Here is a 22,646-nt window from a genome sequence, read left to right as displayed (position 1 = left end):
TTATTTTGTGAACCCATTAACCGTACATCTAATAGTATTTACACTGCACCATTCTGGTGTCAGACTCTTCTTATGAGCTAAAACCAACTTAATGGGCATTTTTCAAAAATCGTTCCTGTCAGTTGCTAATGGACTTTCTTCTTTTCCATGCCGTCCATGATCATGCTTTTAAGGTGCCCTAGTAAGTACTAGCTATTAGCACATCGCTTCACGCTTTTCTACTCTAATGTGTCACAACACAGTTAAGAGGGCTTTAGTAGTCAAAAGGAATTAAAAGCAGTGCAGTGTTTACAGTGATGACTGCTTCTCCATTTAGGACTGATGCTTATATTTTGCCTTAGGTATTTTTGTGGCAAAATTCACGTTCAAAATATTTTTACTACAACAAGTACCTATTTGTACACACTCAGTTTTGAATAATGCTAACTCAGAAACATAAAGCCGATGACCATTTTATTTTCAAATTCTCCCCAGATCATGGGTTTCCTTCTCTGTCCTGTGGTCTCCGAACTTTTCTCCGTGTTCGCCACTTCTCGCCTGGTACTTTAAAGGTGGAAGCGGAAGGAGGCAGCAGGACAGATGCTCTTGAAGCAGAGCACACTGGAAAAGGAGAAATCAACAGAGCCTTTACGAATAAAACAACCCAGAACATCAGTCTGTGTGCATTACGTGCATAACTGTAGTTTCGACCCATCCGTAATGCTCGTGGCTCATCTAGAAAATTATACTTTAACGTCAGAAAAGAAAACCAGCTGATTCACAGGGACGGAGTATACAGCGTAGTCAAAGCAAGGATGAAACTCTCCAGCCCCACCTCCAGTGAAGTGACGTTCAGCATAGGCAGGCTCCATTCGATGATGGGTTCGCTTAATAAACTGCTCCCATAATTGGCTCAAGTTTTAAAATCCCATATTCCAAACATGCTTCCTTATCCTCCAACATTAGAAACCAGTTCCAGCCCCAGTAAAGAAAGTTGTGAAATGGTATAATTATACCAAAAAACATTTTGTTTGCATGAAGGTGATTTGTTATTGGTGGAGTCTAATTCAATTAAATATAAGAAACTGCTAAATAGCTTTTCATTTGATTCCTTTTTTGGTTAAGGAGAAGATAGAAAGTAAAGGGACCAAAAGTCATAGGATACATTTATTTTTTATCTCTGAATAAACAGGTTGCCCATAAAAAAACAGAACAAAATCTGTTAATTAAAAATTCTGGGTCTCTTCTCTCTCTTTTCAGAAAGTGCCAGAAAAAAACAAGAAGGTATCGTCGGCAGTTCCCGGGTGTGTTTTGCACAGCACACCCCGTCTCTTCCAGCAGAAAGTCCTCGGCCGTTGAAACTTCGAAGCATTCTTGACATGAGCCCTTTTACGGTGACAGACCACACGCCAATGGAGATCGTGGTGGACATTTTCCGAAAGCTGGGTCTGAGGCAGTGCCTTGTAACTCACAATGGGTAAGTTTGGTACCACGGAAATCGGCTTGCTTACCAGAGTTCGTGATCCTTTGTAGTGGAATCCATGTAGCTATTAGCGGAGAGAGGGAGTCAGCTTGCAAGTGGAAAAGTCTGTCAGTAGAACGGTTATTAATACAGGATCAGTCAGTTACATTTCACGCTTACCGAAGAATAAGAAAGATATCAGCTGCCCACTCTTTGCCAGCATATAGTGACATTTGTCAAGAATACTTCCAAGTTGGGAAAGAGATGCGGGAACATCTCCAACATGAACAGCAGCACATTGAACTTAGAGCATTGCCTTTCTGAGAGGGATAGTGGACCTAACCTGTACGGAGCAGTGCAAAACCTGTGTTCTTTTTGTAAATGTCTCATTTTTAGCACATAAATCTCTAGTACAATAATAACTTTCTAGATATTTTGCTATTTACTCTTTCAGCCAATATTTGATTTATCATGTAATGAAGGAAAGAACATATAAGTAAATTTGTAAATCAGCTAAAAGTCTCCTTTAACAAATGCTTTGTTTCCTCTCGTCTACCTTCTCCACAAATCTTTTACATAAACCGCTAGTGACAAATAAACACTCAGGTATTTAAATGTATACATCGATAATTTACTTTTCTGCCTTTTACACATAAAATGCCAGTGTTTCTCCACGACAGGAATGTGGGAGAGTGACATGTCAAAGTGGTCGTGGAGACTTCACGCACAGATGCCGCAGCAAACACTGCTGCTACGTCACCACGCCTCTCCTCTTTCCCTCCACCCGGGCTCTGCTGCTATTTCCCCGCCCGTTCTTTCTTTAGGCCCCTTGATTTCCGTTGTACTGCTGGTCCTTGTTGAAATTCTTAAGAACACTGTTTTCTCTGAAGGCAGGTAGCAGAAAGGCTAGGAAGGAGAAACTGGCTGATGGCTAAGCCCGAACAGCATGAAGCTGATTTAAATACCAAATATATATAGAATCACAGCAGAGTTTTTTTTTCTTTTTAACATTTTGTACAAAATACGTGCGTGACAGAATATATGACCCCTGTCTAGAGAAAGGAGGAGAAAGAACAAGAAGGAAGGAAACACCTTTATGTGGAACTCTGCAAAATAGGAAGTGGTGTCCCTGCTTTACAGATGCAGTGATTGAAACTCGAGAAGGTTTAATAGTCTGCCGAAAGTGACGTGGTGAATCACATGGGTCAGAGAATCAGACTATCTTTCCAAATTTAAAAAACCCAATCTCTTGCTACTGTTTTACACTGTAATTTGCCGATAGAAAAAACCCTCTTTCGGCCGGACGCGGTGGTTCACGCCTGTAATCCTACCTCTCTGGGAGGCTGAGGCGGGCGGATTGTTTGAGCTCAGGAGTTCGAAACCAGCCTGAGCAAGAGCGAGACCCCGTCTCTACTAAAAATAGAAAGAAATTAATCGGACAACTAAAAATATATAGAAAAAATTAGCCGGGCATGGTGGCGCATGCCTGTAGTCCCAGCTACTTGGGAGGCTGAGGCAGGAGGATCGCTTGAGCCCAGGAATGTGAGGTTGCTGTGAGCTAGGCTGACGCCACGGCACTCTAGCCCGGGCAAAAGAGTGAGACTCTGTCCTAAAAAAAAAAAAAAAAACCCTCTTTCTTTGTGATTTCTTAAACTACTAAAATATTTTTTGGCCAATATATTAGATTGGATTACAAATAGAAATATAAAGCTAGAAAATTAGATCCATGTTTAATGTTTGTCACTGTGCTAACCCATTAAAAATAACTTTTAGAGATATGAAATAAATCATTAAAGGGATAAAGCTCTTAAGAGCAAGGAGTTTAGAATTATTAAATATCACAGATTCTGATTGGAGAAGAGATGTATATAATAAAATATTACTGTTGCTATTTTCTTTTGTTTAATACTATTTAATTTTTAAAAATATTGGTACCAGACTTCACTTTTTAAAAACTTAATAAGTACTCGTTAAGTGGGGTGACTTTTCAACAAGCTTTGCTGGCGCTTGGGCCCTTTTAATTATTAAGTGGCTCAATTGGAACCTAAGCTGACTCATTACAAACTGTTACTTGCTTCAAGTTCTCTGTGCCTGGCTTGGTTTGTTCTTTTATGTACTAACAAATATAAATGTTGTTCTCTGGATTATGAGTAACTGTGATCACAAAGCTGCTATATGGGTTAATTTTCATATTTCAGTTCACTAATTAATTCCCAGGTTTTTGGCAGCATAGATATCAGAAAGGAAAATGTTTAAAAGAAAGTATAAAAATAACAAAGTGGGCAGAGAGAAGGGAAGATAGCTAATTAAAATTTTATCTGATGCTGCCTGTTTATATGGGGGGGGGCTTTTTCCTAAGGGAATATGTTTAATTGCCTTGATCATATTTTCCTTATTTCTGTTTATCAAGGAAAATAAATTGATATATATGTCAAAAAGAGATCATTTGGAGAGGTGGTTCTTAGGCTCTTTGGAGTATGTAAGGAAGTAGGGTGTTTTATTTCCACTTAAATGATTTAAAACGCAGGAAAGAAATCATGTCTTGCAGGTTTTAGTGGAGAGTATGAAGTACCAGATAGCTATCAACATCTTTTAGTTTACACTGGGACTTAGAGGTGGAAAATAGTTATTTGCGGGAAGAGACACAGCAAATCTAGAACCTTAGATGCAAGGAGGAAAACGGAATAGAGACAGGAGGAAATGAGTCTGTAAATTATAAAGATGTCAATTACTTATTGATTTTCCACATTTTATATTTTAACTTAGCAGAGTTTCTCCAAATCTTTTAATCTTCGTGGAACTAGTGGGATGTTAATAGGAGTTACTCAAAAAATGTTTTGTGACTGTATAAATTTGGAAAGTGTTGGATTAAATACAATTGAGGTTCTTTACTATGGAACTTCTCTGAACTTTTAAAATCTTGATATTCTTTGATTCCCAGATAGGGGGTAGTGGGAAACACAGTTTTCCCAGCTAATTTGAAAATGCAACCATTTTTTGGTAGGGGGAGGGGATAAGAACTTGTGGGCTGGTGTCTCTTGGAACATACTTTGAGAAATGCTGAGTTATGTTCTGTTAATACATCATTACTTGTTAGCCCAAAAGGAAACAGCAAATAATTCTTTAGTCACATTTACAGCGATTTTCCTTCTACTCCCTAAAATTAGTAAAGCAGCACTGAACCTGGCCTTTTTATTCTCAAATCACTATTCTCCATTAACTAAAGAGAAGAACTATGTGTGTTTCTCCCTTTTAGGGGCTATTACTTTGTAAATATAAAGATTACTTTGTAACTCTCTAAATTTGCCACTTGGTCCTTATAAATTTGTAACTTTCCTCACAGTGTACCTTGGCTGATTTGGCAGAGTTGATTAATATAAATGATGCTAACTGAGATTAATCATTCTGTATAATTGGACAGAAAAGCATGAGTTAGAATTAAACCCGTGTTATTGTATCTAGTTAATTGCCAGGGTTTTCGCGTTTCCTGACTCCAACCATAAAATCAAATGAATTGATGGCTTAAAAGAAAGAAAAAAAAGAAAAACCTGAAAAGTTTAGTCAGTGAAGAACATCTAATGAGTGATTGAATGCTCGTTTTATATAGTTTCTGAGCTTTTTTTGGAGGGGAAGTTGCCCCCATGCTCTGAGAACTTTTCAATTTATCTTTATTCTGAAGGATCAGTACAATATTTTTTAAAAAATAGTGAGAAAACATGAGCAAAGAACCAGTTTCTGCCTTTCCTGTTCTCTACCCTCCTTGCTCCCTGCCCCCACCCGAGCTGTCACACTAAGTAACTATTGTATAATGGCCATAGCTGTAGGACCAGACTGCTTTGAAGTCCCCGGTGACATTCTTCAAGAAGCCAGAATGTTCAAAGGCAGCTTAACAGGAAAGTTGACTGAACCAGATCATCAGGAAGTGTGCAGTCACCCGGAAGGGCATTTTGGATAGGTTTCAGAGTTTAAAGATTAACTTTTTTTCAAGGTTTTTGACTTTACTGTTTATGTGCCACATATTGCAGTTGAATTCATTAATTTCCATTATAAACCGTGTAACCAGAATTTTGTCTTAATAATTAAAAGCAGTCTAATTAGTTTTAAGTGTCCTCATTATGAAAATTTGTGTCCATCATTTTGCTTGATGTAATAATAATGACATGTTAACTGAGAAATAATTGTTATTTGGGGAAAAAAGCATAAAGTAAAAGTCCTTTTGATCCTTAATCATAAATAGGTTTTATTAGCTTATTTTAAGAAGTGGCATTCACAGTTCCTGAAATTTAGGGAGTGTTTCTGTTGGTCAGCACTATTTACTTAGTTTTAATTTTAATCGGAAATAATAGTAAAATCCAATAGGTTTCTTAAGTCTTCTCACAGGCAGTAAGGCTAAGCTTTTCCTACCCTTCCACTGCTGAGGTAGATCCAAATGATAGCTGTCGTGGTGTGACATCTTAGAAATTGGAAAAATATTTTCCTCTGTGAACGAACACTGAAAATGGAGCTCTACGTTTCAGAGGTTTATGGCTGTGTATCAATACCGAGTTTCTTTTGTACTTTGCTTTGTAGCCATCGCCATTCCAAACTTTCATAATTTTGATTTTTAATTTAAAAAGAAAAATAACCCACCAATATTTAAAAATAGTATTGTATCACTTTTGAAAGTCAGTAGAGTTTATGCAAAAGGAGACTGGAATTTTAAATCATTTTTGTTTTTATTTTTCTAAAGTTCATGAGAAGCATTCTTGTCATTCATGTTTTTGTTTTGTTTTCTCATTCTTTATCATTATGATTGGAACCGCTTTTAATTTAATTTCTCACACAGTTATTAGCATAATAATCTGTTTCAGGATTGTCTTGGGGATCATCACAAAGAAGAACATATTAGAGCATCTCGAGCAACTAAAGCAGCACGTCGAACCCTTGGTGATTAGATATATCAGATCTCCTCATTAGACACCTTAGAAGTCAGGAGGCATGAAACTTGTGAACTGTTCAGTTCTCTTTCCCAGATACCTGCTGAACAAAAATATCCTGCTTTGCTGCCAGTTACATTTGTATCTGATACGTTATGTCTGTAAGATAAATTTAGATACTGTATAAAATTCCATTGGTAGAAAGCAAGCAAAAGTTAACATCTCTCATCAAAATCATTAGTTACAATTTAAGAACTGTGAACAGTTTGGTAGTTGAACTAGTAATATTATTGAACATTCTTAGGGTGTACATGACAAATCAGTCTACTTAGTGGAGACACACTGGTCTCAGAAGACTTCGGACTGGTTACAAATGTCCGCCCTATCACCCCAAGCCCTTTTTTCTTTTTTATGTTTCCTAATCTTGTGGCAGTCTTACGGTAAATCTAAGCTCCTAAGTGATTTTAACCGAGCTTAGTGATTAGAATTGCTGACAGTTACATGGATTTTTTTTAATGGGCACACTAGCTAGAGTGTAATGCGTATATATTTGTGATCATAGCGTTAATTCTTTTTCTGCTATACCCTCCATGTCCTCAAAGTCACAATGTGTGTCCTGCCATTTCATTAGTGAACTGTACCTAGATTATGTGGGTGCCCCTTTTGTATGATGTTTCTAGAATGCAATAAGCAGATCTGGGGTCAAATGCATTTGTTTTAACTGGCTTGATGTCCTAGTGATTTCATGATTACAGATAAATTTTGAATTATCTACTGAGTAACATAAAAATTGTCTGGCTTTAGCAATTAATGCCTAAAATTATTTTGCCCTGCAATTGTCATACCTATATGAAACCTGTCCCAGTTTGCTTAAGTACACAACTAATTGTGTATTCCTGTTGTATGCTAATATTTCACAAGTGTTTCATGCATCCTTTTTTTAAAAACTACTAACCAGAATAATATAGTAGCTACTCATTCATTCTGCTTTCTGCTTCACCTGTAATGATCTTTTAGGACTGCTTCTTGATTTTTCACCTGTCTTTTAATGTAAGCATTAACAACTAAGACTTTCATAAAAGCACTGTATCTTAACTTTTTTGGCCAAAATCAAAATAGGAAAACATTGATAAGTGTACTAGAAACTTGGATTGTCTTACAGATTTATTCTTGGGGTCCTGAAGTTTGGGATTGAAGTTCTGTGTTGACCATTTTATATGCATTTTTATCTGAATTCTATGTGCTTTCATGAAGATTCTGCATACAAGTGGGCAATCCTTAAATTACCTTTTAAAAATTGGTTAATTTTGGTTAAACAGGGAAGTGAAGCATTGAGGGGATTTATTTGGTCATCAGACATTTTACTGCTTTCGTGATGCGACGGGAAGGAATTTTCCTTCTCAGATGGGATCAGCATCATTTCCTGTTCATACATTCTCCATTTTTTGTCACTGTTTTGTTGGCAAACATTAATCAAAACAGCTCTGCTTCGAGGGGGCGGGCAGTCCTCGGAGTCTCGGTGGATAGGCCGTCATACTAGTAGTGACCATAATACTTTCGATATCAGAGGATGGTTGCTGGATAATTTTATTATCTTTACCAATAAAATACATTTTGAAAATACAAAATCAGGCTGCTTGCTTTGCTCTATTTCTGTCAACAGAAAGGATTTAGCTGTAGATTTAGCGTCTCTTCCCTCCCCGCCCCTTTTATTTTAATAGCGATCTTCTGTTTATCCCTTCCAGGCGCCTCCTTGGCATTATAACAAAAAAAGATATCCTCCGTCATATGGCCCAGACGGCAAACCAAGACCCCGCTTCAATAATGTTCAACTGAATCCCATAGATGAGGAGAGAGAAGAAACGGAAGAGGAAGTTCGTTTGTTGAATAGCACAACTCTTTAACCTGAGGGAGTCGTCCACTTTTTTTTCTCCTTAACAAAAAAAAAAAAAAAAAAAAGGAAATATAAAAGCCGGGCTTTTGCAACTTGGTTTGCAAATAATGCTGGTGGAATGGAGGAGTCTGGGGAGGGAAAGGAGAGAGAGAAGGACAGAGTGAGGTGTTCCCCGTGTAACGGAGAGCAGCGCATCGGCTGCTGCTGTTCTGCACGGCTTGCGCTCAGCCGAGGACGGGCCGGGACAGTGCAGGCTGTGCCTCGGCAGAGATGACGCCAGAGTCCTCGAGCACCGGGCCTGTGACCCCAACACTGCGAAGACGCGTATCAGTCCCTATTTCTGGAGGGATTACTTTGAATCGAGCCATCTATAAAACTGCAAGGTCTTGCCCTTTTTTATCAAAACTGTTCTGTTTAATTCATGCATTGTATAGTTAAGCATTACCTTTCTGCATTCCAGAAGAGCCTTTATTTCTCTCTCTCTCGCTCTCTCTCTGTCTCTCTGTAACAAAGCCTCTGTAAATTGGTGTACCCTTTTGAACAGTCCTTTCTCATATTGAGATGTACCGTGATTTTACTGAGGTTTCATCACAAGAAGGGAGTGTTTCTTGTGCCATTAACCACGTAGTTTGTACCATCACTAAACGCTTGGAACGGTACACGTGTACCACAGCAAAGGCTGATCAAACAGGTGACATCTCGAATGAAGCATGAACGAAATCTCTCAGCTTGTGCGCCGTGTGATTCAGAATCAAAAACAACGAAACTCGATTTTAAAGGATAAGCAGTTCTTTTTCTCTCAGACTGTATGGATAATGTGACCTGGTCTTATGCAAATTTTCTATCTCTGCAACGACTTTGATGTCCGCAAGTGCTGTTCAGCATAATTGAACAGTGCTGCCCCGCGACAGTGAAGACAGCAAGTCCTGTTTCGCTGTGTCTGACGTTAACTGCATGTTGCAACACTGGAATTTTTTTTTCTTGAAATTAGAAGCAGTCATTCTTTTCTTTCCTCAAGGTATTTCACTGCTGACCCTGAAGAAGAAATGTAATTCATAACTTGCACTAAATGTATATTTCTTTTCTTAAAAATTTACCATTCTTATTTATATTTTTATGGATTAAAATTTATAAAATACAGATCAGTTAATATCGCACTTAAATTTACCTTTTTAATGTGATATTTATAGACTAATTGAGACTTACAAATATGGAGATACGAACAAAGTTTACAGCGGGAACAGGGGTGTAAAAGCAGGTTGTGGCTATCGCTCAGCGACCCATCGTGTGCGTCAACCGTTTCTGATCTCTCACTGCCATCTCCTGGACTGTCTTCCAACCTGTTGTCTGGAAAGATGAAACACTACAAATTACTTTGCAGATTGAAACCAAAAGTGTTAACCTTTTTTAAAATATCAAACAAAAAATGAAAACAATAAAATCGCAAAGTTAGCAGTTAAAATTTTAATCTGAACATAACCTTTGAATCTTTGGGTAGGTCGCATCCACATGAGAAGTGTTCGATGATGGTTTGAGTATCAGTAGCGCACATTTTTGCAGGATGAGTTAAAATGCACTAGAATATGTTTGGGATTTTTGTTTTTGGAAATGTCTGTTTTAATTGTCTTAATTCTCAATTGGCAAAGGCAATTTACTCAAAGAACTGGCTTAAATATTCTGTGATTGTACATTTTTGAAAGGAAAATGAATTTTTGCAGGCAGATATTTTCTAAAAGACAACTGGCAATGAGCCATTTTTACATTTTTGGAAGTGATTCTTCACTTCCTAGTTCTCAATAATAATATACTTATAAGATCACATAAAATCTGTAAGATCCTGAAGACTTGTAAGATCACGAAGCCATATGAGAATGATGATGGAAAGTTGAGCAAAATGTTGGGAATTTCATGAGACATTCTTAGCTGTGCTGTCTGCCTAAATCAGTGTTTTGTCCTCATAACTTCCCTCTTCATAGCCCCTTCAACGTTCTTTTGGCATCCGGGGTGGAGTCATTTCCAAATGATAGTTCCATGTGTCTCCACCTTGTCCTGAGTGTATTTGCCGTGCGGAGGCTGCTGGACCGGTGACTCCTCAGCATGGCTACTGGATAGCTTAAGTGCTCGTCATGACTTACGAGCCATCAAAGGAGAAACCAGTTTCTTCGCAGATAGCTTCATACGCTAAACTTCACGTGGATCTTATTTTCCACATTTCCCTGTTTGAGTTCAGCTCCTACTTTCATTGCCCATCCTGCTTCAGAGACTAACATTTCAGGGTGGATAATAAAGCATTAATTTTCTTCTTTGGTACATTTCTATCCCTGGTGTGTCTTACTGCTGAAATACAGGAAAAGTGCCGGATTTTTCTTTGGTATTACTATCTGCTCCATTTTTCCTTTGGATACGTTGAGGTGTGTCTTCTTTTCAACCAAACAGTGAGACAGTGGAGACCATGAAACTGTTGTGCCTGACTAATTGGCAGATTAATTGACCAATATAAGTAGCGCCTTATTCGAGTACCCTTTTTGAGAAGGTATGATGAGAATGGGCAAGGGTGTCAGCATCTCTTCTTACTAATAAATGTTTTCAGTTTTGGTTCATGAAAAATGCTTAGCTTGTTAATCTGTGATGTTGCCTAGAGCTGTATTTATCTGTTTTTATTTACACTAGTAAAGCTGCATATCATTACAGTAAAAATGATTACTGTGATGAGTTAATCAGAAACCTATTAAAATCTATACGACAATGTGTGGTTTGGCCTTTAATTGTATCTGTTACAGTCCTGCTCTGTACTGCTGCCCTGTGCAGTGTAGGCCAATATGCCCGGCACATGGACCCTCAAAAAGATGATAATTACAATGCTGCTCTCATGTTACAAGCCGTTTCTGTACTTTGCAAGCAAGGAGCGACAGAAGGGTCAATGCCGGACCGAACGGAGGACGTGCGTGTTACTAGCGACAGTTCACGGCCCCGTTCGGCAGTGAAAGTTGCAGGTCTGCAAGAAACGGATTTCCTTTCAGTTCACTGTCAAAAATGTGATATTTTTAGAAGAAAAATTATCCTGTTTGCATGAAGACAGGTAAAATTTACATGTTTTTTTTTTTAATTACCTTGGAAATTTGCTAGTAGAACTGCCTAAAGGGAGTGGTAAGTAACATTTGAATAAGACTTTAATAGTCTTCTGCTATTAAACTTTTAGGCCTTCTCTTCCCGGTTCTTCCCAGAGTCAGGAAGAGCTGGGTTGAGAGGAAAAATAAAAAAAACTTTTAGTAAAAAGGAAAACACTTCAAGTCCAGAGTAGATCCTGTATCATTCATTCATTCACTGAATGTGTACTGAACACTCAGTCTGTGCCAGGCACGATTCTATTTTTTTGAAGTTTACATTCCAGTAGGAAAAGGAACAAATACCAGATGGTGATAAATATAAATTAGTTCAGCAATTTTTTTTTAATGATTCCTACCATTATTAGCATACAAAATCAGGCAAAATCTTCATTCTACTAGAGTTCTTCCAATGGAGAAAAAGCGAAGGTGCGTGCATGTGTGTGCCCTGTTTTTGTGGAGGGTGATCTGGGAAGGCCTCAAGGATGAGGTAACACTCGAGCAGAAACCTAGAGACAGTGAGGGAACGACATTTCCGTGTGAGAAAATGTCTGGGAAAAGAAAGTACTGTATACCACAGCCTGAAGTAAGATATTCCGGCCAGGGTCAGGCAACGCCTGGTAGGTAACTGGCGGGAGAGGGCTCGGAGGGAAAAGGGAAGAAAGAAAGAAAGAAAGGTTGGGGGTATGGGGGCTTGATTGTTTTCCAAATAAAATGGGAAGCCAGGAAGGCAGAAAAGTGACGCAACCTGACCTGAGATGACCTGATCCCTTTCTTGGGCACAGACTGAGGAGGCGGTGGTGGAAGTGGGAAGACCAGGTAGGAGGCCCTTGGAATAATTCAGGTGAGCTATGGTACAGGTCTGAACCTGAGGCTGGTGGAGGTGGGGAAAGTAGTCGGATTCTAGATACCTTGAAGGTGGTATAGACAGGAATGTTTTTTGTTTGTTTTTGAGACAGAGTCTCTGTTGTGTAGGCTGGAGTGCCGTGGCGTCAGCCTAGCTCACAGCAACCTCAAACTCCTGGGCTCAAGCGATCCTCCTGCCTCAGCCTCCTGAGTAGCTGGACTACAGGTATGTACCACCATGCCCGGCTAATTTTTTTGTATTTTTAGTAGAGATGGGGTCTCGCTTTTGCGGAGGGTGGTCTTGCACTCCTGACCTCAAGCCATCCTCCCGCCTCAGCCTCCCAGAGTGCTAGGATTACAAGCAAGCCGCCAGCCTGGCTGCCAGGACTTGTTGATGGACGGAGTGCGGTGAGCAGTTAGGATGTCTGCACGGTGTCTGGTCTGAGTAACGACAGCGGAGTGGACGCTGAGTTGGGAGAGACTTCAGGAAGAGTAGGTTTGGGGCTGAGCGTGTGTGGAGGGGAGTTTTGGCTTTAGACATTAGGTTTCGATGCCTTTTAGACTCCACGCGGGCATGTCCAGGGGCGCAGCATGTACGAGACTCGTTCGGGGGAAAGTGCCCGCCCGAGCGCTGAGCAGAGCAGACGTCACCCCGAGACAGGAGGCGGCCATGGACTGAGCGCGGACGCGTTTTTGCTTAGGTGTGGGGAGACGAGCCAGCAAGGCAGAGGTCGGGCGAGGAGCGGTGCCCTTAACCGAAGGGCAGCCCCTAAGCCGGAGAATGGCGGTTTCAGGGAGGGTCGGCCGTGGGCGCTGCTGGTGGGTGACGAGCCTGAGGCTGACGATTGGCCCGCGTGGAGGTGACGCGCGGCTGGCCCGCGGCGCAGCGGGCGGTGGCAGCAAGAGCGTGGCTGCAGCGAGTGCCACGGAGACTGGCAGGAGAGGCGCTGAGGGTGGCGAGTGCGACTCCTGCGGGGCATGCGGGGAAGGAGCGTGTCTGGATGCAGGGCGTGGCAGCTTCGTTTGCTGCAGATGGAAACGGGTGAGGAGGCTGGTGAGATCAGATCTGTTGTAAGATGCCGGATGGTGCAGCTTGAGTTGCTGCCAGTGACGGAAGCGTTTGAGAGGGAAGATGAACGGCCTGAGAGGAAGGAGAGGCCCTTGAGTAGGCACGGAAGGAGTGACACCCACAGGACGTGGGCCGCAGTCACAGAAGCGGGGAAATGCCGAGTATATGGTAGTTGGCAGATGCCGAGATCTTGTTGAGGTTCTTTCGATCGCTGCATTTTGCAGTGAAACAAACAGAATGGGAGAGGACGTGGGAAGTTTGAGGAAGGGTGAGACAGTCTAAGGTCAGTGGCACCCAGCACGGCCAACTTGGGGAAAAGGAAGACCAGCGTCGTGGGTGCATTTCTTCTCCAGCTACCTGATGCCGAACAGGCTCAAGCACGGAATGGGCAGTTCTCATTTGGCTCAAGCTCTAACAGAAAAATGCGACAAACGGAGCGAGAGGCGGTGGAGGATTGGGAGTGGCCGGACGGGGAGCGGAACGCGAAGGCCGGGTGAAGAGGGAGCCGAGGGTGCAGTGGGCAGCGCGATGAACCGGAGGGTACTGCCGGGTTGAACACTGAGGTAGTAGCGGAAAAGGGACGGGAAGATGGGCGGTGACATTCAGACAGTAGGATGCCTGCGATTTGCGACCAGGGAGATTTTCATCGTCGGTGCTGACAAGGTGCTAGTTTGTCGATCGAGCTCTAGCCCGGACCATTGAAAGAGTAAGACAAGGATCTGAGAGGTCAGGGTCTTGCAGGGATCATCTACACAGACACTGACGTTGAGAACTAGGGTTGGAGTGGTTGGGACAGAATGACATTAAGCAAGGTCAAAGGTTGAGCTCGTGCAAGGGTCTTATGCTGTTGCCGCGCCATGTACGGCAGTATGTCCCAGGTGGTTTTGTAGCTTTCGTTTTTCCTTGGGTGTATCATTCTGCATTCACGTTTCAGGGTCATGTAGAAGCTCCGTTGTTGAGCCCCAAAAGGTAAGGCTAGCTAAGCTTGAACTGAGTGATAATTTTCCGTTAAATCTTGACTGGGTCACGGCGCTTCCTTCACGAAGAGCCTAGCCACTTAAAATGTGTTCGGGGAACAGAGGTATACAGCTGCCATTTGGAAGCTACTACAGCCACTGAGTGCCCAGATCCCAGGTAGATAAAATATTTAGTAAAATAAGTTTAAATGGATTATGCCTTTAGGGAAGGAAAAGGGTAAGGAAGGTTTTGGTGTCCCGCCGAAAGGAGCTTGCTCTTCAATGAAGAACGTTCGGTGGCTGGAGATCAGTACCTCCTGAAACGTGCGGGCCCTGACACAGCTGGCTGGAGTCTGAGACTGCAAGTCCACATTTCTTGTCCTATTGTTGTCCTCAGGAAACCCTGTTCACAACATTAGCCAAATTATAACTGCCATATTGAGATTAGTGTCCAATCTCTGTCTTGGCTGCGATATACCTATACACAGCCAAGAAGACACAGTCACGTTAGGTTTCTGTAAGGAATGGATGAAAAGCTGATTCGCCTCTTTTGTCCCTTGATAAATCCTTTTGGAATCCATATTGCTGATCACAAGGCATGTAGAAAAGTTACACATTTGAGACTGTTGGATCACTAAATGGCAAAATAGTATTTCTAGCTAAGCAAACCTTTAGCAGCTGATACCTGAATTTGGATAATCAATATTTTAAGAATATATGTGTGAATATTAGGGGCAGTATTTAGAAATAGGCACTTTAGAAACTAAAGAAATCTAAGGAAAAAAGCTCAAGAGCTTCCAAAATGTTAGATTATTTAAGATCAGTGTAATGCGGTCACTTTTTCTAATCAAAGTATGTGTGCGCTAATTGTTACTGTAATGTTTTAATATAAAACAGTTCACACGGGTCCAGGGCCTGGAGCTGCTTAAGTGAATGACATGGCAGCTCCTCAAAACCTCCGAGACCCCCCATCAGAACTGTGGAAGTGCCTGTGCAGTTACGAAAGGGAAGTTGAGGATCTTGTTCCATTTTAGTCATTACACAGAATATGCCGCCCTTGCAGAGCACGTGGTAACCGCCTGCACTGGCAGTGCTCGGCGCACACGCAGTTTGTTACTGAGGGGGCGATGGCCGTAAAACGCGTGCCCTCAAAAAGCTCACAGCCTACCTGGGGGGATGAGACAGGCCACTCATTTAAAACCCTAATCGAAAGTTTTGCCTTTTAATAGTGTACTCATACCTTGTATTTTAAAAACTACCTCAAATCTGAGACAGCTGACAGAACTTTGGAGAAGTGCTATTCAACAAAAGTTCTTCGGGCGAGTCAAATCCGTGGCTTACTGATTTTACTGTCTTACACTAACACTATATATCAATTACTATGCCATATTTCTTAGTCAATTAGACTGAGTCAAAAGAGAGCTGAAGAATATACCTAGTGGGCTAACTGGAGTGCCTGCTGGGACACCGCGCAACAATGCTGCTTGTCGGGTCTGGGCTCGGACACCCTAGGAGGGCGCTGGCTACGATGTCCTGAGTTTCCTTCTCCTGTGTCCCTCCTAACTCCCCATAAACCAACCCTTAACGCTATTAACTCAAAACTCAGCAGAAACACTTTCTTAGTTGTCCATATGATACTGAAACAGGACTCTGAGGAGGATATTCTGGTTATCCACAGGCATTAGGAGTGATTTCCTGTGACCTGTCAGAGGATGAAAATGCAATTAGGGTGTCCCCATTTAGATGACCTGACTGGCACTTATTTGCAGATGAAAGAAAAAACCTTATAGAATTTTTAGCAAATGTTTCTAATTTATTTTTGTATTCCTTAAAAACAGAACAAATCACAAGTTTAATACCAATACTTTAAAATATTGTACCTCGAACAAAGCCCCCTCCCACTCATGCTGCAAGTTGGTCTATGTTCTCTTTACTTCTGTTTGCCAGGTGATCTTCAATGATTTCTGCATACAGATTCCTCTTCAAAAGAGTATATGCGAGAGGTAAAAGCTGGCCAGCAACTTTATGAAAATACTGAAAAATAAAAACATTAAGCAGAGCATCTAGCAGATGCCTTTGTAAGTAGCAGAAAACACACTGAACAGGCACGTGTTTGCAACGCCCACTTCCAAAATCATTTCAGCTACTCGCAATTGATCAGGCACCTGGCATTCTGTGCAAGGGGCAATCTTGTCGCTCTAAAAGACTAGAGGCGTATCTTGAAGAAAATTAAGAAAACCAGTTAAAAACTTCAGCTTTCCTGTTCCCTTAGGTTTTATCCAATTTTCTCACCCCAAACTATACCCACAAACACTTTTCTTCTTCTCTCCAGTCCCACCAGTCAAAAGTTTAGGCTTTATTTTCCTTTGTTGACTGTGTAGAACAGCTGTGCTCAGTGTGGGTCACACCTCACGCCCTCCCCGTACCCTCAAATTCCTCCTTTCTCAGCTCGCCGCGTAACTGCTGCACCCCTGCTAAGAGCCAAAGCCACTTCAGACTACTGCTATCACATCTATGCTCGTAGGACTAGCAGGCCTACGTTCTTTTGTTGATGATAAACATTTAGTGTTTAACGTGTGGTAAGTAGCGTGCTAACCTTTTCATAACTCTTATGTGTTATTTACTTCTCACAACAGTAAGGTTGCTGTTCGGCTGGTGCTCAGCGTATGGCTCGTTTACGGCCAGGTCCGGTCTGACTGGTCGGTGACTGTCGTCCTGGCCTTGCACATTGATCGCTTTTACTGACAACCACCACACGCAAGGCAGGCGGAGAACGGCAGTGTAACAGGTTATAGCACGTTCTTACGATGGCCTGCCCTGACCAGGGAAATCAACCTCACCTTGGAACTTACTGGAAATGCAAGTTCTCAAGACCCACCCAAGAACTCCAACTGTGGGGCAGAGCACCAGTCTGTGTTTGAACAGCCCTCCAGACGGTTCTGTGCTAAGGCTGGAGAGCTACGGTTTAGTCTTGCACCTGGGAGTGTCAGGTTTCATCCCAGACCTACTGGGACAATTGGCACCTTAACAGCATCTCCAGGTGATTCATAAGCACTTTACAGTCCAGGAATTACTGTACCGGTTTAAACACCGACTCTGGAACCAGACAAGTATGAGAATGTGGGCAAGACGCTTTGCCTGTCTCTGACTCGGTTACAAAGTAGATTAAATGGTCTCTGTGTGTGTGCACACATATTTTGCAGGTAAGGAAACAGATACAAAGGTGTTAGAGGCACTATACCTTATTGCCTCTTTGACTTTGAGGCAACTACAGTTGGGTAAGCAGTCGTTAAGTAAATTTCTGATTTAATAAGAAAACGGTTAATGATAGAATAGCATCTATTTGTACAAATTTAAAGCATACTTAAAAATAGTATTTATTCTTCATCTAAGAATTGAGGCACAGTAACAAATACCCCTACCACAACGGAAATGAAACGAAGCTTCAGGAGAGGGGTGTGTACACACCCACGTATACAGCAACAAATACACATACCAAAAGGCATGTCCCTATAGTACGTCTAATAAGTAAATTCACTTTAATGTCAAGCTGAAGGCAAATAATCTTGTTATTCACCTTTGCCAGAATACAAGGTGAATTTCAAATAAATATTTTTGGAACATCTGCCTATTTTGAAATGCATGCTGAATCCATACCCTACTGTGTTGGAACCTGGGGACATAAATGTGTGCGCGCGCGCGTGGCGGGGCAGGGGGCGGTTTCCGCTACTCACATGGGAGCCGTAGCAGAAGAGGTCCATGCCCAGCTCGAGGCCCATGCCGTAGTCACACTCGTCGTTGGCAAACTGCACGAAGGTCATCATCTCCTGAATGGGGGCAAAAGCTTTCAGTCTCTCCTCATCACTTGCAGCCTCAACTATTATCTTGCAAATTCTCTTGAGAGCAGCTGAAAGAAATCAATACAAAAAGATGACACAATTTAAAAAGTGATTTTAACTGTCTTCAAAGGTAAAGAGACTATGAGCACGGTTTTCCCCACATGACTTTTCGTACTAGTACAATAGCACTAGTACTATAGCACTGTAAGTTAGAATGGCAATTTTATCATTTCTCTACTTAGGATTTAGGCATAAAAATGGCTTAAGAGATTTTTTGTATTAGCAAAGTATGACTATTTCATAATGGATTTAGTCACAATCATGATTTTATATAAACTTTCAAAGTTTCATTAGGCTAGTGCAGGAAATTGGCAAATTTGGCCAAACCTGGCTCACCCTGGTTTTAACTGTCATCAAACTAAGAATGTTTCTGCATTTTTAAATGGTTGAAAAATAAAAAAGCAAAACAAGAATATGTAATGTCAAAGGTTCCAAAATAGTTCAGAAAAAATAACGAGGCAATAGGCTAAAATTCTTTAAATTCTACCACATTTTGAGCATTATGAGGCCAATATTGTGCTAAGCATCTGACATACCCTTTTATATCCCAAACACCCCGATGAAGTGAGTATCATTATTTTACATTATATTAAGTAAAAATCAAGCAACTAGCTAAGCAATTTTTTTTTCTTTGGGTAGTGGTAGGTAGTGGTATACACGCTACAGTCAGACCGAGTTTGAAATCCAGCTCCTTCATCTACTAGTGCTAAACATTCTAGATCTTTCCCTTGTGAAAATGGGAATAAGACCTACTTTAGGAGTTGGATGAGGATTAAATATTATGTATACGTCACTTGGTACAGTGAATCACAACACTGACATTTAAGAATTGCTCAAAAATGGTACCTTATTTGCCAGGTTACAGTGTTATTGTAAGAAGCTTCAAAGGGAATATTGGTTAGGAATAAACTCAATTGTGATTTGCTAATCACAGTCACAATGACAAACTGCCAGTCAGTTATACCTCCTGGCAAACAACACTAGGCAAGGGCAAGATTAGGTCCTTAACTTTTATGTCTTGCTATAACTTCTTATTCAAAATAAGTAAACAACAGAAGGATCTAGAATATTAGACTTAGACATAAAACCCAGAACCACAACTAACGTAGGATAACAGGCTTTACTCCAGGGCACTACAATGTAACATCTACCACACCCTTAAAGTTTTAGAGACCACCATCTCTGTAACAATGTTCTCAAACGAGATGGTGATGCTTTCTAAAACTCTGGATAGGCTAGTGAGCAGAGGAGCAGAAGAGATTAGAGCCCACACTCCTTCCCATCAGAGACTGGTTACCTCTGGCTTCAAGGAGGAGACACAGGACAGATCAGCCTATCCAAGAGAAATATAATGGGCTACATATGTAATTAAATTTTTTCTAGTATCCATATTAAAAACGAAACAGGTAAAACTAATTTTAAGATGTTATTTAACCCAATATTCCAAAATCGTATCATTTCAACACAAACATTCACTACTGCTTCAATTTATAAATTTAAATTAATTAATAAGCACAATTACGGATTTTGTCCTCAGTTGCACCCGCCACATGTGAAGTGCTAGTGGCCACGGTATTGGACAGCTCACTTCCCCCACGGAATTCCTCTGAAGTGGTCGGGGTACAGCAAAAATAATTACGTATGAACAGCTGTCATCTGAAACATCTCAATCTGTTAGCTGGAGACTGCACAATCACATCTGAGAACAGCTGCTTTAAAGAAATGGTTGAATGCAGACTTCCAGGCCCCACTCCAGCGACTGGTAACCACCAGGGCTAGCTAGTTCTGTTCTGAGAAACGGCTGGCCAAACGTCTGCAGGGGGCAGGAGTACTTAGTCCTTCCTTGAGAAGACGCTAATTTTGATTTACCTTTAGTTTTATCCCTCCTGGAACAGGATGAGAAATAAAGGAATGCCTAGAGGGATGTTCATGATAAGAAGAGAAAGCAGGGAAGGGGAAAAGAGAAGTGGTTTTTCAACACAGCAATGATTAGATTTTGTGCAGTAGTCCATTTTCAAGGGGTCTTTGAACTTACAGATGAAGTAGTTCAGGATCTTGGGCTTCTGAAAGCTAAACAGTTTTACATGCACATGAAAAAATGTTCACAAAAAACTATTTGAGTGCACACTATCTCAATAATTACTGTTTTGCAAGCTCACCGTAATGTCAAAGGTTTCAAAATAGTTCAGAAAAAGTAACTAGGACATGGCTTAAAATTCTTTAAATTCTTAAAGATAACTACCATATTTTGAGCACCATGGGGCAACTGTGTTAAGTACCTTAATACTTTTTTACATCCAAAATACCCCTGTGAAGTAAATATCATCCTTAACCCCATTTGACAGATGAAAAAGAAAGTTTAGTGGGGTCAAATAATTTGCTCAAGGTCACAAGCTTTGAACCCAGTTTTAATTCAGGCATGACTGACTCTAAAACCTTTGACTAAGGTCTAGTGACCATCTCACAAAAGGTATATGTACATACTTCCCAGTATAAGGAAAACCTTCCTCCATATATATTAACATATATGCACATGTTTACATGTGAAATATATTACCATCTGTTTCAGGGAGCTCTCTGTACCCAACATCATTTTTATCTACTGGAACAACCAAGCCTGCACCATGAAAGGTCTTTGTCACGACCTAAGTTTAAGGGAAAAAAACACACAATTTAATCATGGTAAATAGACCAAAAAAAAAAAAAAAAACCGAAAAAAAAAACCTCCCAAAAAACACAAATCCTCAACATTTTGCCAAAACATAACATTCAATGACATTTTATTTCAGTAAGTTTGGACTCTGGGCTTAAAGTTTAATACTATTTCTTTTCTTTAAAATTAAAAGTCAAGCACATGAAGTAATTATAAAACAGTGAAATGATAACTGGCTTCTAGTAATCGTGCCAGTCATTTAGCAGTCTGCATGCTGACTCGTTAGGGAGAACCGATGCACCCCGTTACAGGAGGCGAGCCGAGTATCAGCTTCTCTAAAGTCAGGTAGCTTCCAGATAGAAAGCGTAAGAACCTGGGTGTCAAAGGAAGACAGAAGAAATATTAATAGTTTTGTCAGCAGAAAGATGTAGGGCAAAATTCCTCTCATTCATCCTAATTTGGACCCCCATATTTTTGCCCTGAAAATTAAGGGTTGTTTGCAAACTTCTCAAAAATAAGGCAATTTCCAGTGTTGTGGTGCTCTTTTTGGAGGCAAATCACATAACCAGTAAGATACTAAGTGGCAATCTTCAAAGATAAACCAGGCCCAACTACAGCCACCACCACGACCCTTCCAGTCTACATTCTTCCTTTATTCACACTAGTAAGCACTATTTTTAGGTCTTTCCTTAACAAAACATGTGCTTCAAATATTCCACTTTTTGGTGCAATCTAGTGAAAATATAAGGCTACAACTCCAAAAATTAAACTGTAAAGTCCTCTTGCCTAAGTCTTGTATCTTAAAACTTACTTCACTCCAATGCCTCCACTCCCCCACTCTTCCACTCTCTTGCTACTTTCGTTATCCTTAATTTAAGCTGCCAGAAAGGATAGAATATTCAGAAGTTTTCAGACAACTGCTCACCATTTTGGGAAAAAACAAATGAAGTAATTGCCTTACATCTTTATATCAAAATAATTTGCAATTGGATTGCAGGATTAAATGTATAAATAAAACCATAAAACTATTAGAAGAAATAAAAGACAAATATTTTTTATAATTTTGTGTTGGAGAAGAAAAGACTTACAGAGTTGACTATATAAAAATAAGTCAAATTAAGAACAAAATTAAGAAAAACTAACTGATGAAAGATATCTGCAACATATGTAACAGTAAAATAAAGATTAACATCTTTGAACTATAAGGGAGTCTTACAAATAAAAGTCTAACATCCAAATAAGAACACAAGACTAATTCTAACCCTGACAGAAAAATGGGCAAAGTCCAAGCAGTTTATAAAGAAACACAAATGGCCAAAAGAAGTGAAAATTATCTTTGTATAATCAAAGAAATGCTAATTAAAACAATGAAGAATTATTTTATACCTATCAGCATAGAAAAGACTAAAAGGAGTAGGAAAAAACCCACAAAATTAGAAACAAGCAAAGAAAAACTACACATACACACAAACACACTTCAACTACTCGACCTGGTAATACTAAATCTAGGAATTTCTTCTCGGGAAATAACAGTAAGTGTTGTGAATAAAGATACAAAAGGATATGTATGGCAGGGTTGTCTGCATTTGTGAAAAATCTTCAGCAACCTAAACTTCAAACATAAGCACAGTACCCTGCAGTCACTCAAAATTATGCGGTAGATTAAATTGAGCAATAGGAAGTGATAATCACAATACACTCATAAATGTAAAATGCAGGTCATAAAACGGTGATAATGCAGGGAAAGGAAGCAGTGGGATAGCTGACTTCTCTCCCCCCTCAGGCCGAATGACATAACGACAAAAACCACAGTATATGTATTTTCACTTTTTTCTTTAGAGACTTGTCTGTTGCCCCCACTAGAGTGC

The 22,646-nt window shown here is 40.5% G+C and overlaps 2 protein-coding genes across 2 annotated transcripts in view; one reads left to right on the top strand and one right to left on the bottom strand.

The window, feature by feature from the left end:
- CLCN3 (chloride channel, voltage-sensitive 3) overlaps window positions 1–9,414 on the top strand; it is a 98,758-nt gene extending 89,344 nt beyond the window's left edge. The window contains exons 11-13 of the mRNA XM_012656990.1: window positions 1,240–1,456; window positions 6,292–6,367; window positions 8,103–9,414. Coding sequence (XP_012512444.1) covers window positions 1,240–1,456; window positions 6,292–6,367; window positions 8,103–8,261 — 452 coding nt within the window. The 3' untranslated portion in view covers window positions 8,262–9,414. The remainder of the gene's footprint in view (window positions 1–1,239; window positions 1,457–6,291; window positions 6,368–8,102) is intronic.
- Window positions 9,410–22,646, bottom strand: part of LOC105820506 (chromosome unknown open reading frame, human C4orf27) — a 35,657-nt gene continuing 22,420 nt past the window's right edge. The window contains exons 5-8 of the mRNA XM_012656989.1: window positions 20,683–20,770; window positions 17,961–18,133; window positions 16,107–16,260; window positions 9,410–9,598 (exon numbers count right to left, since the gene is read on the bottom strand). Coding sequence (XP_012512443.1) covers window positions 16,129–16,260; window positions 17,961–18,133; window positions 20,683–20,770 — 393 coding nt within the window. The 3' untranslated portion in view covers window positions 9,410–9,598; window positions 16,107–16,128. The remainder of the gene's footprint in view (window positions 9,599–16,106; window positions 16,261–17,960; window positions 18,134–20,682; window positions 20,771–22,646) is intronic.

Source organism: Propithecus coquereli, unplaced genomic scaffold, assembly GCF_000956105.1.
Source record: "Propithecus coquereli isolate 6110/MARCELLA unplaced genomic scaffold, Pcoq_1.0 Scaffold53, whole genome shotgun sequence".
In the NCBI taxonomy this organism is placed as follows: domain Eukaryota; kingdom Metazoa; phylum Chordata; class Mammalia; order Primates; family Indriidae; genus Propithecus; species Propithecus coquereli.
Note: the sequence above shows the minus strand (reverse complement) of the source record. Positions and strands in the feature narration are given on the sequence as shown.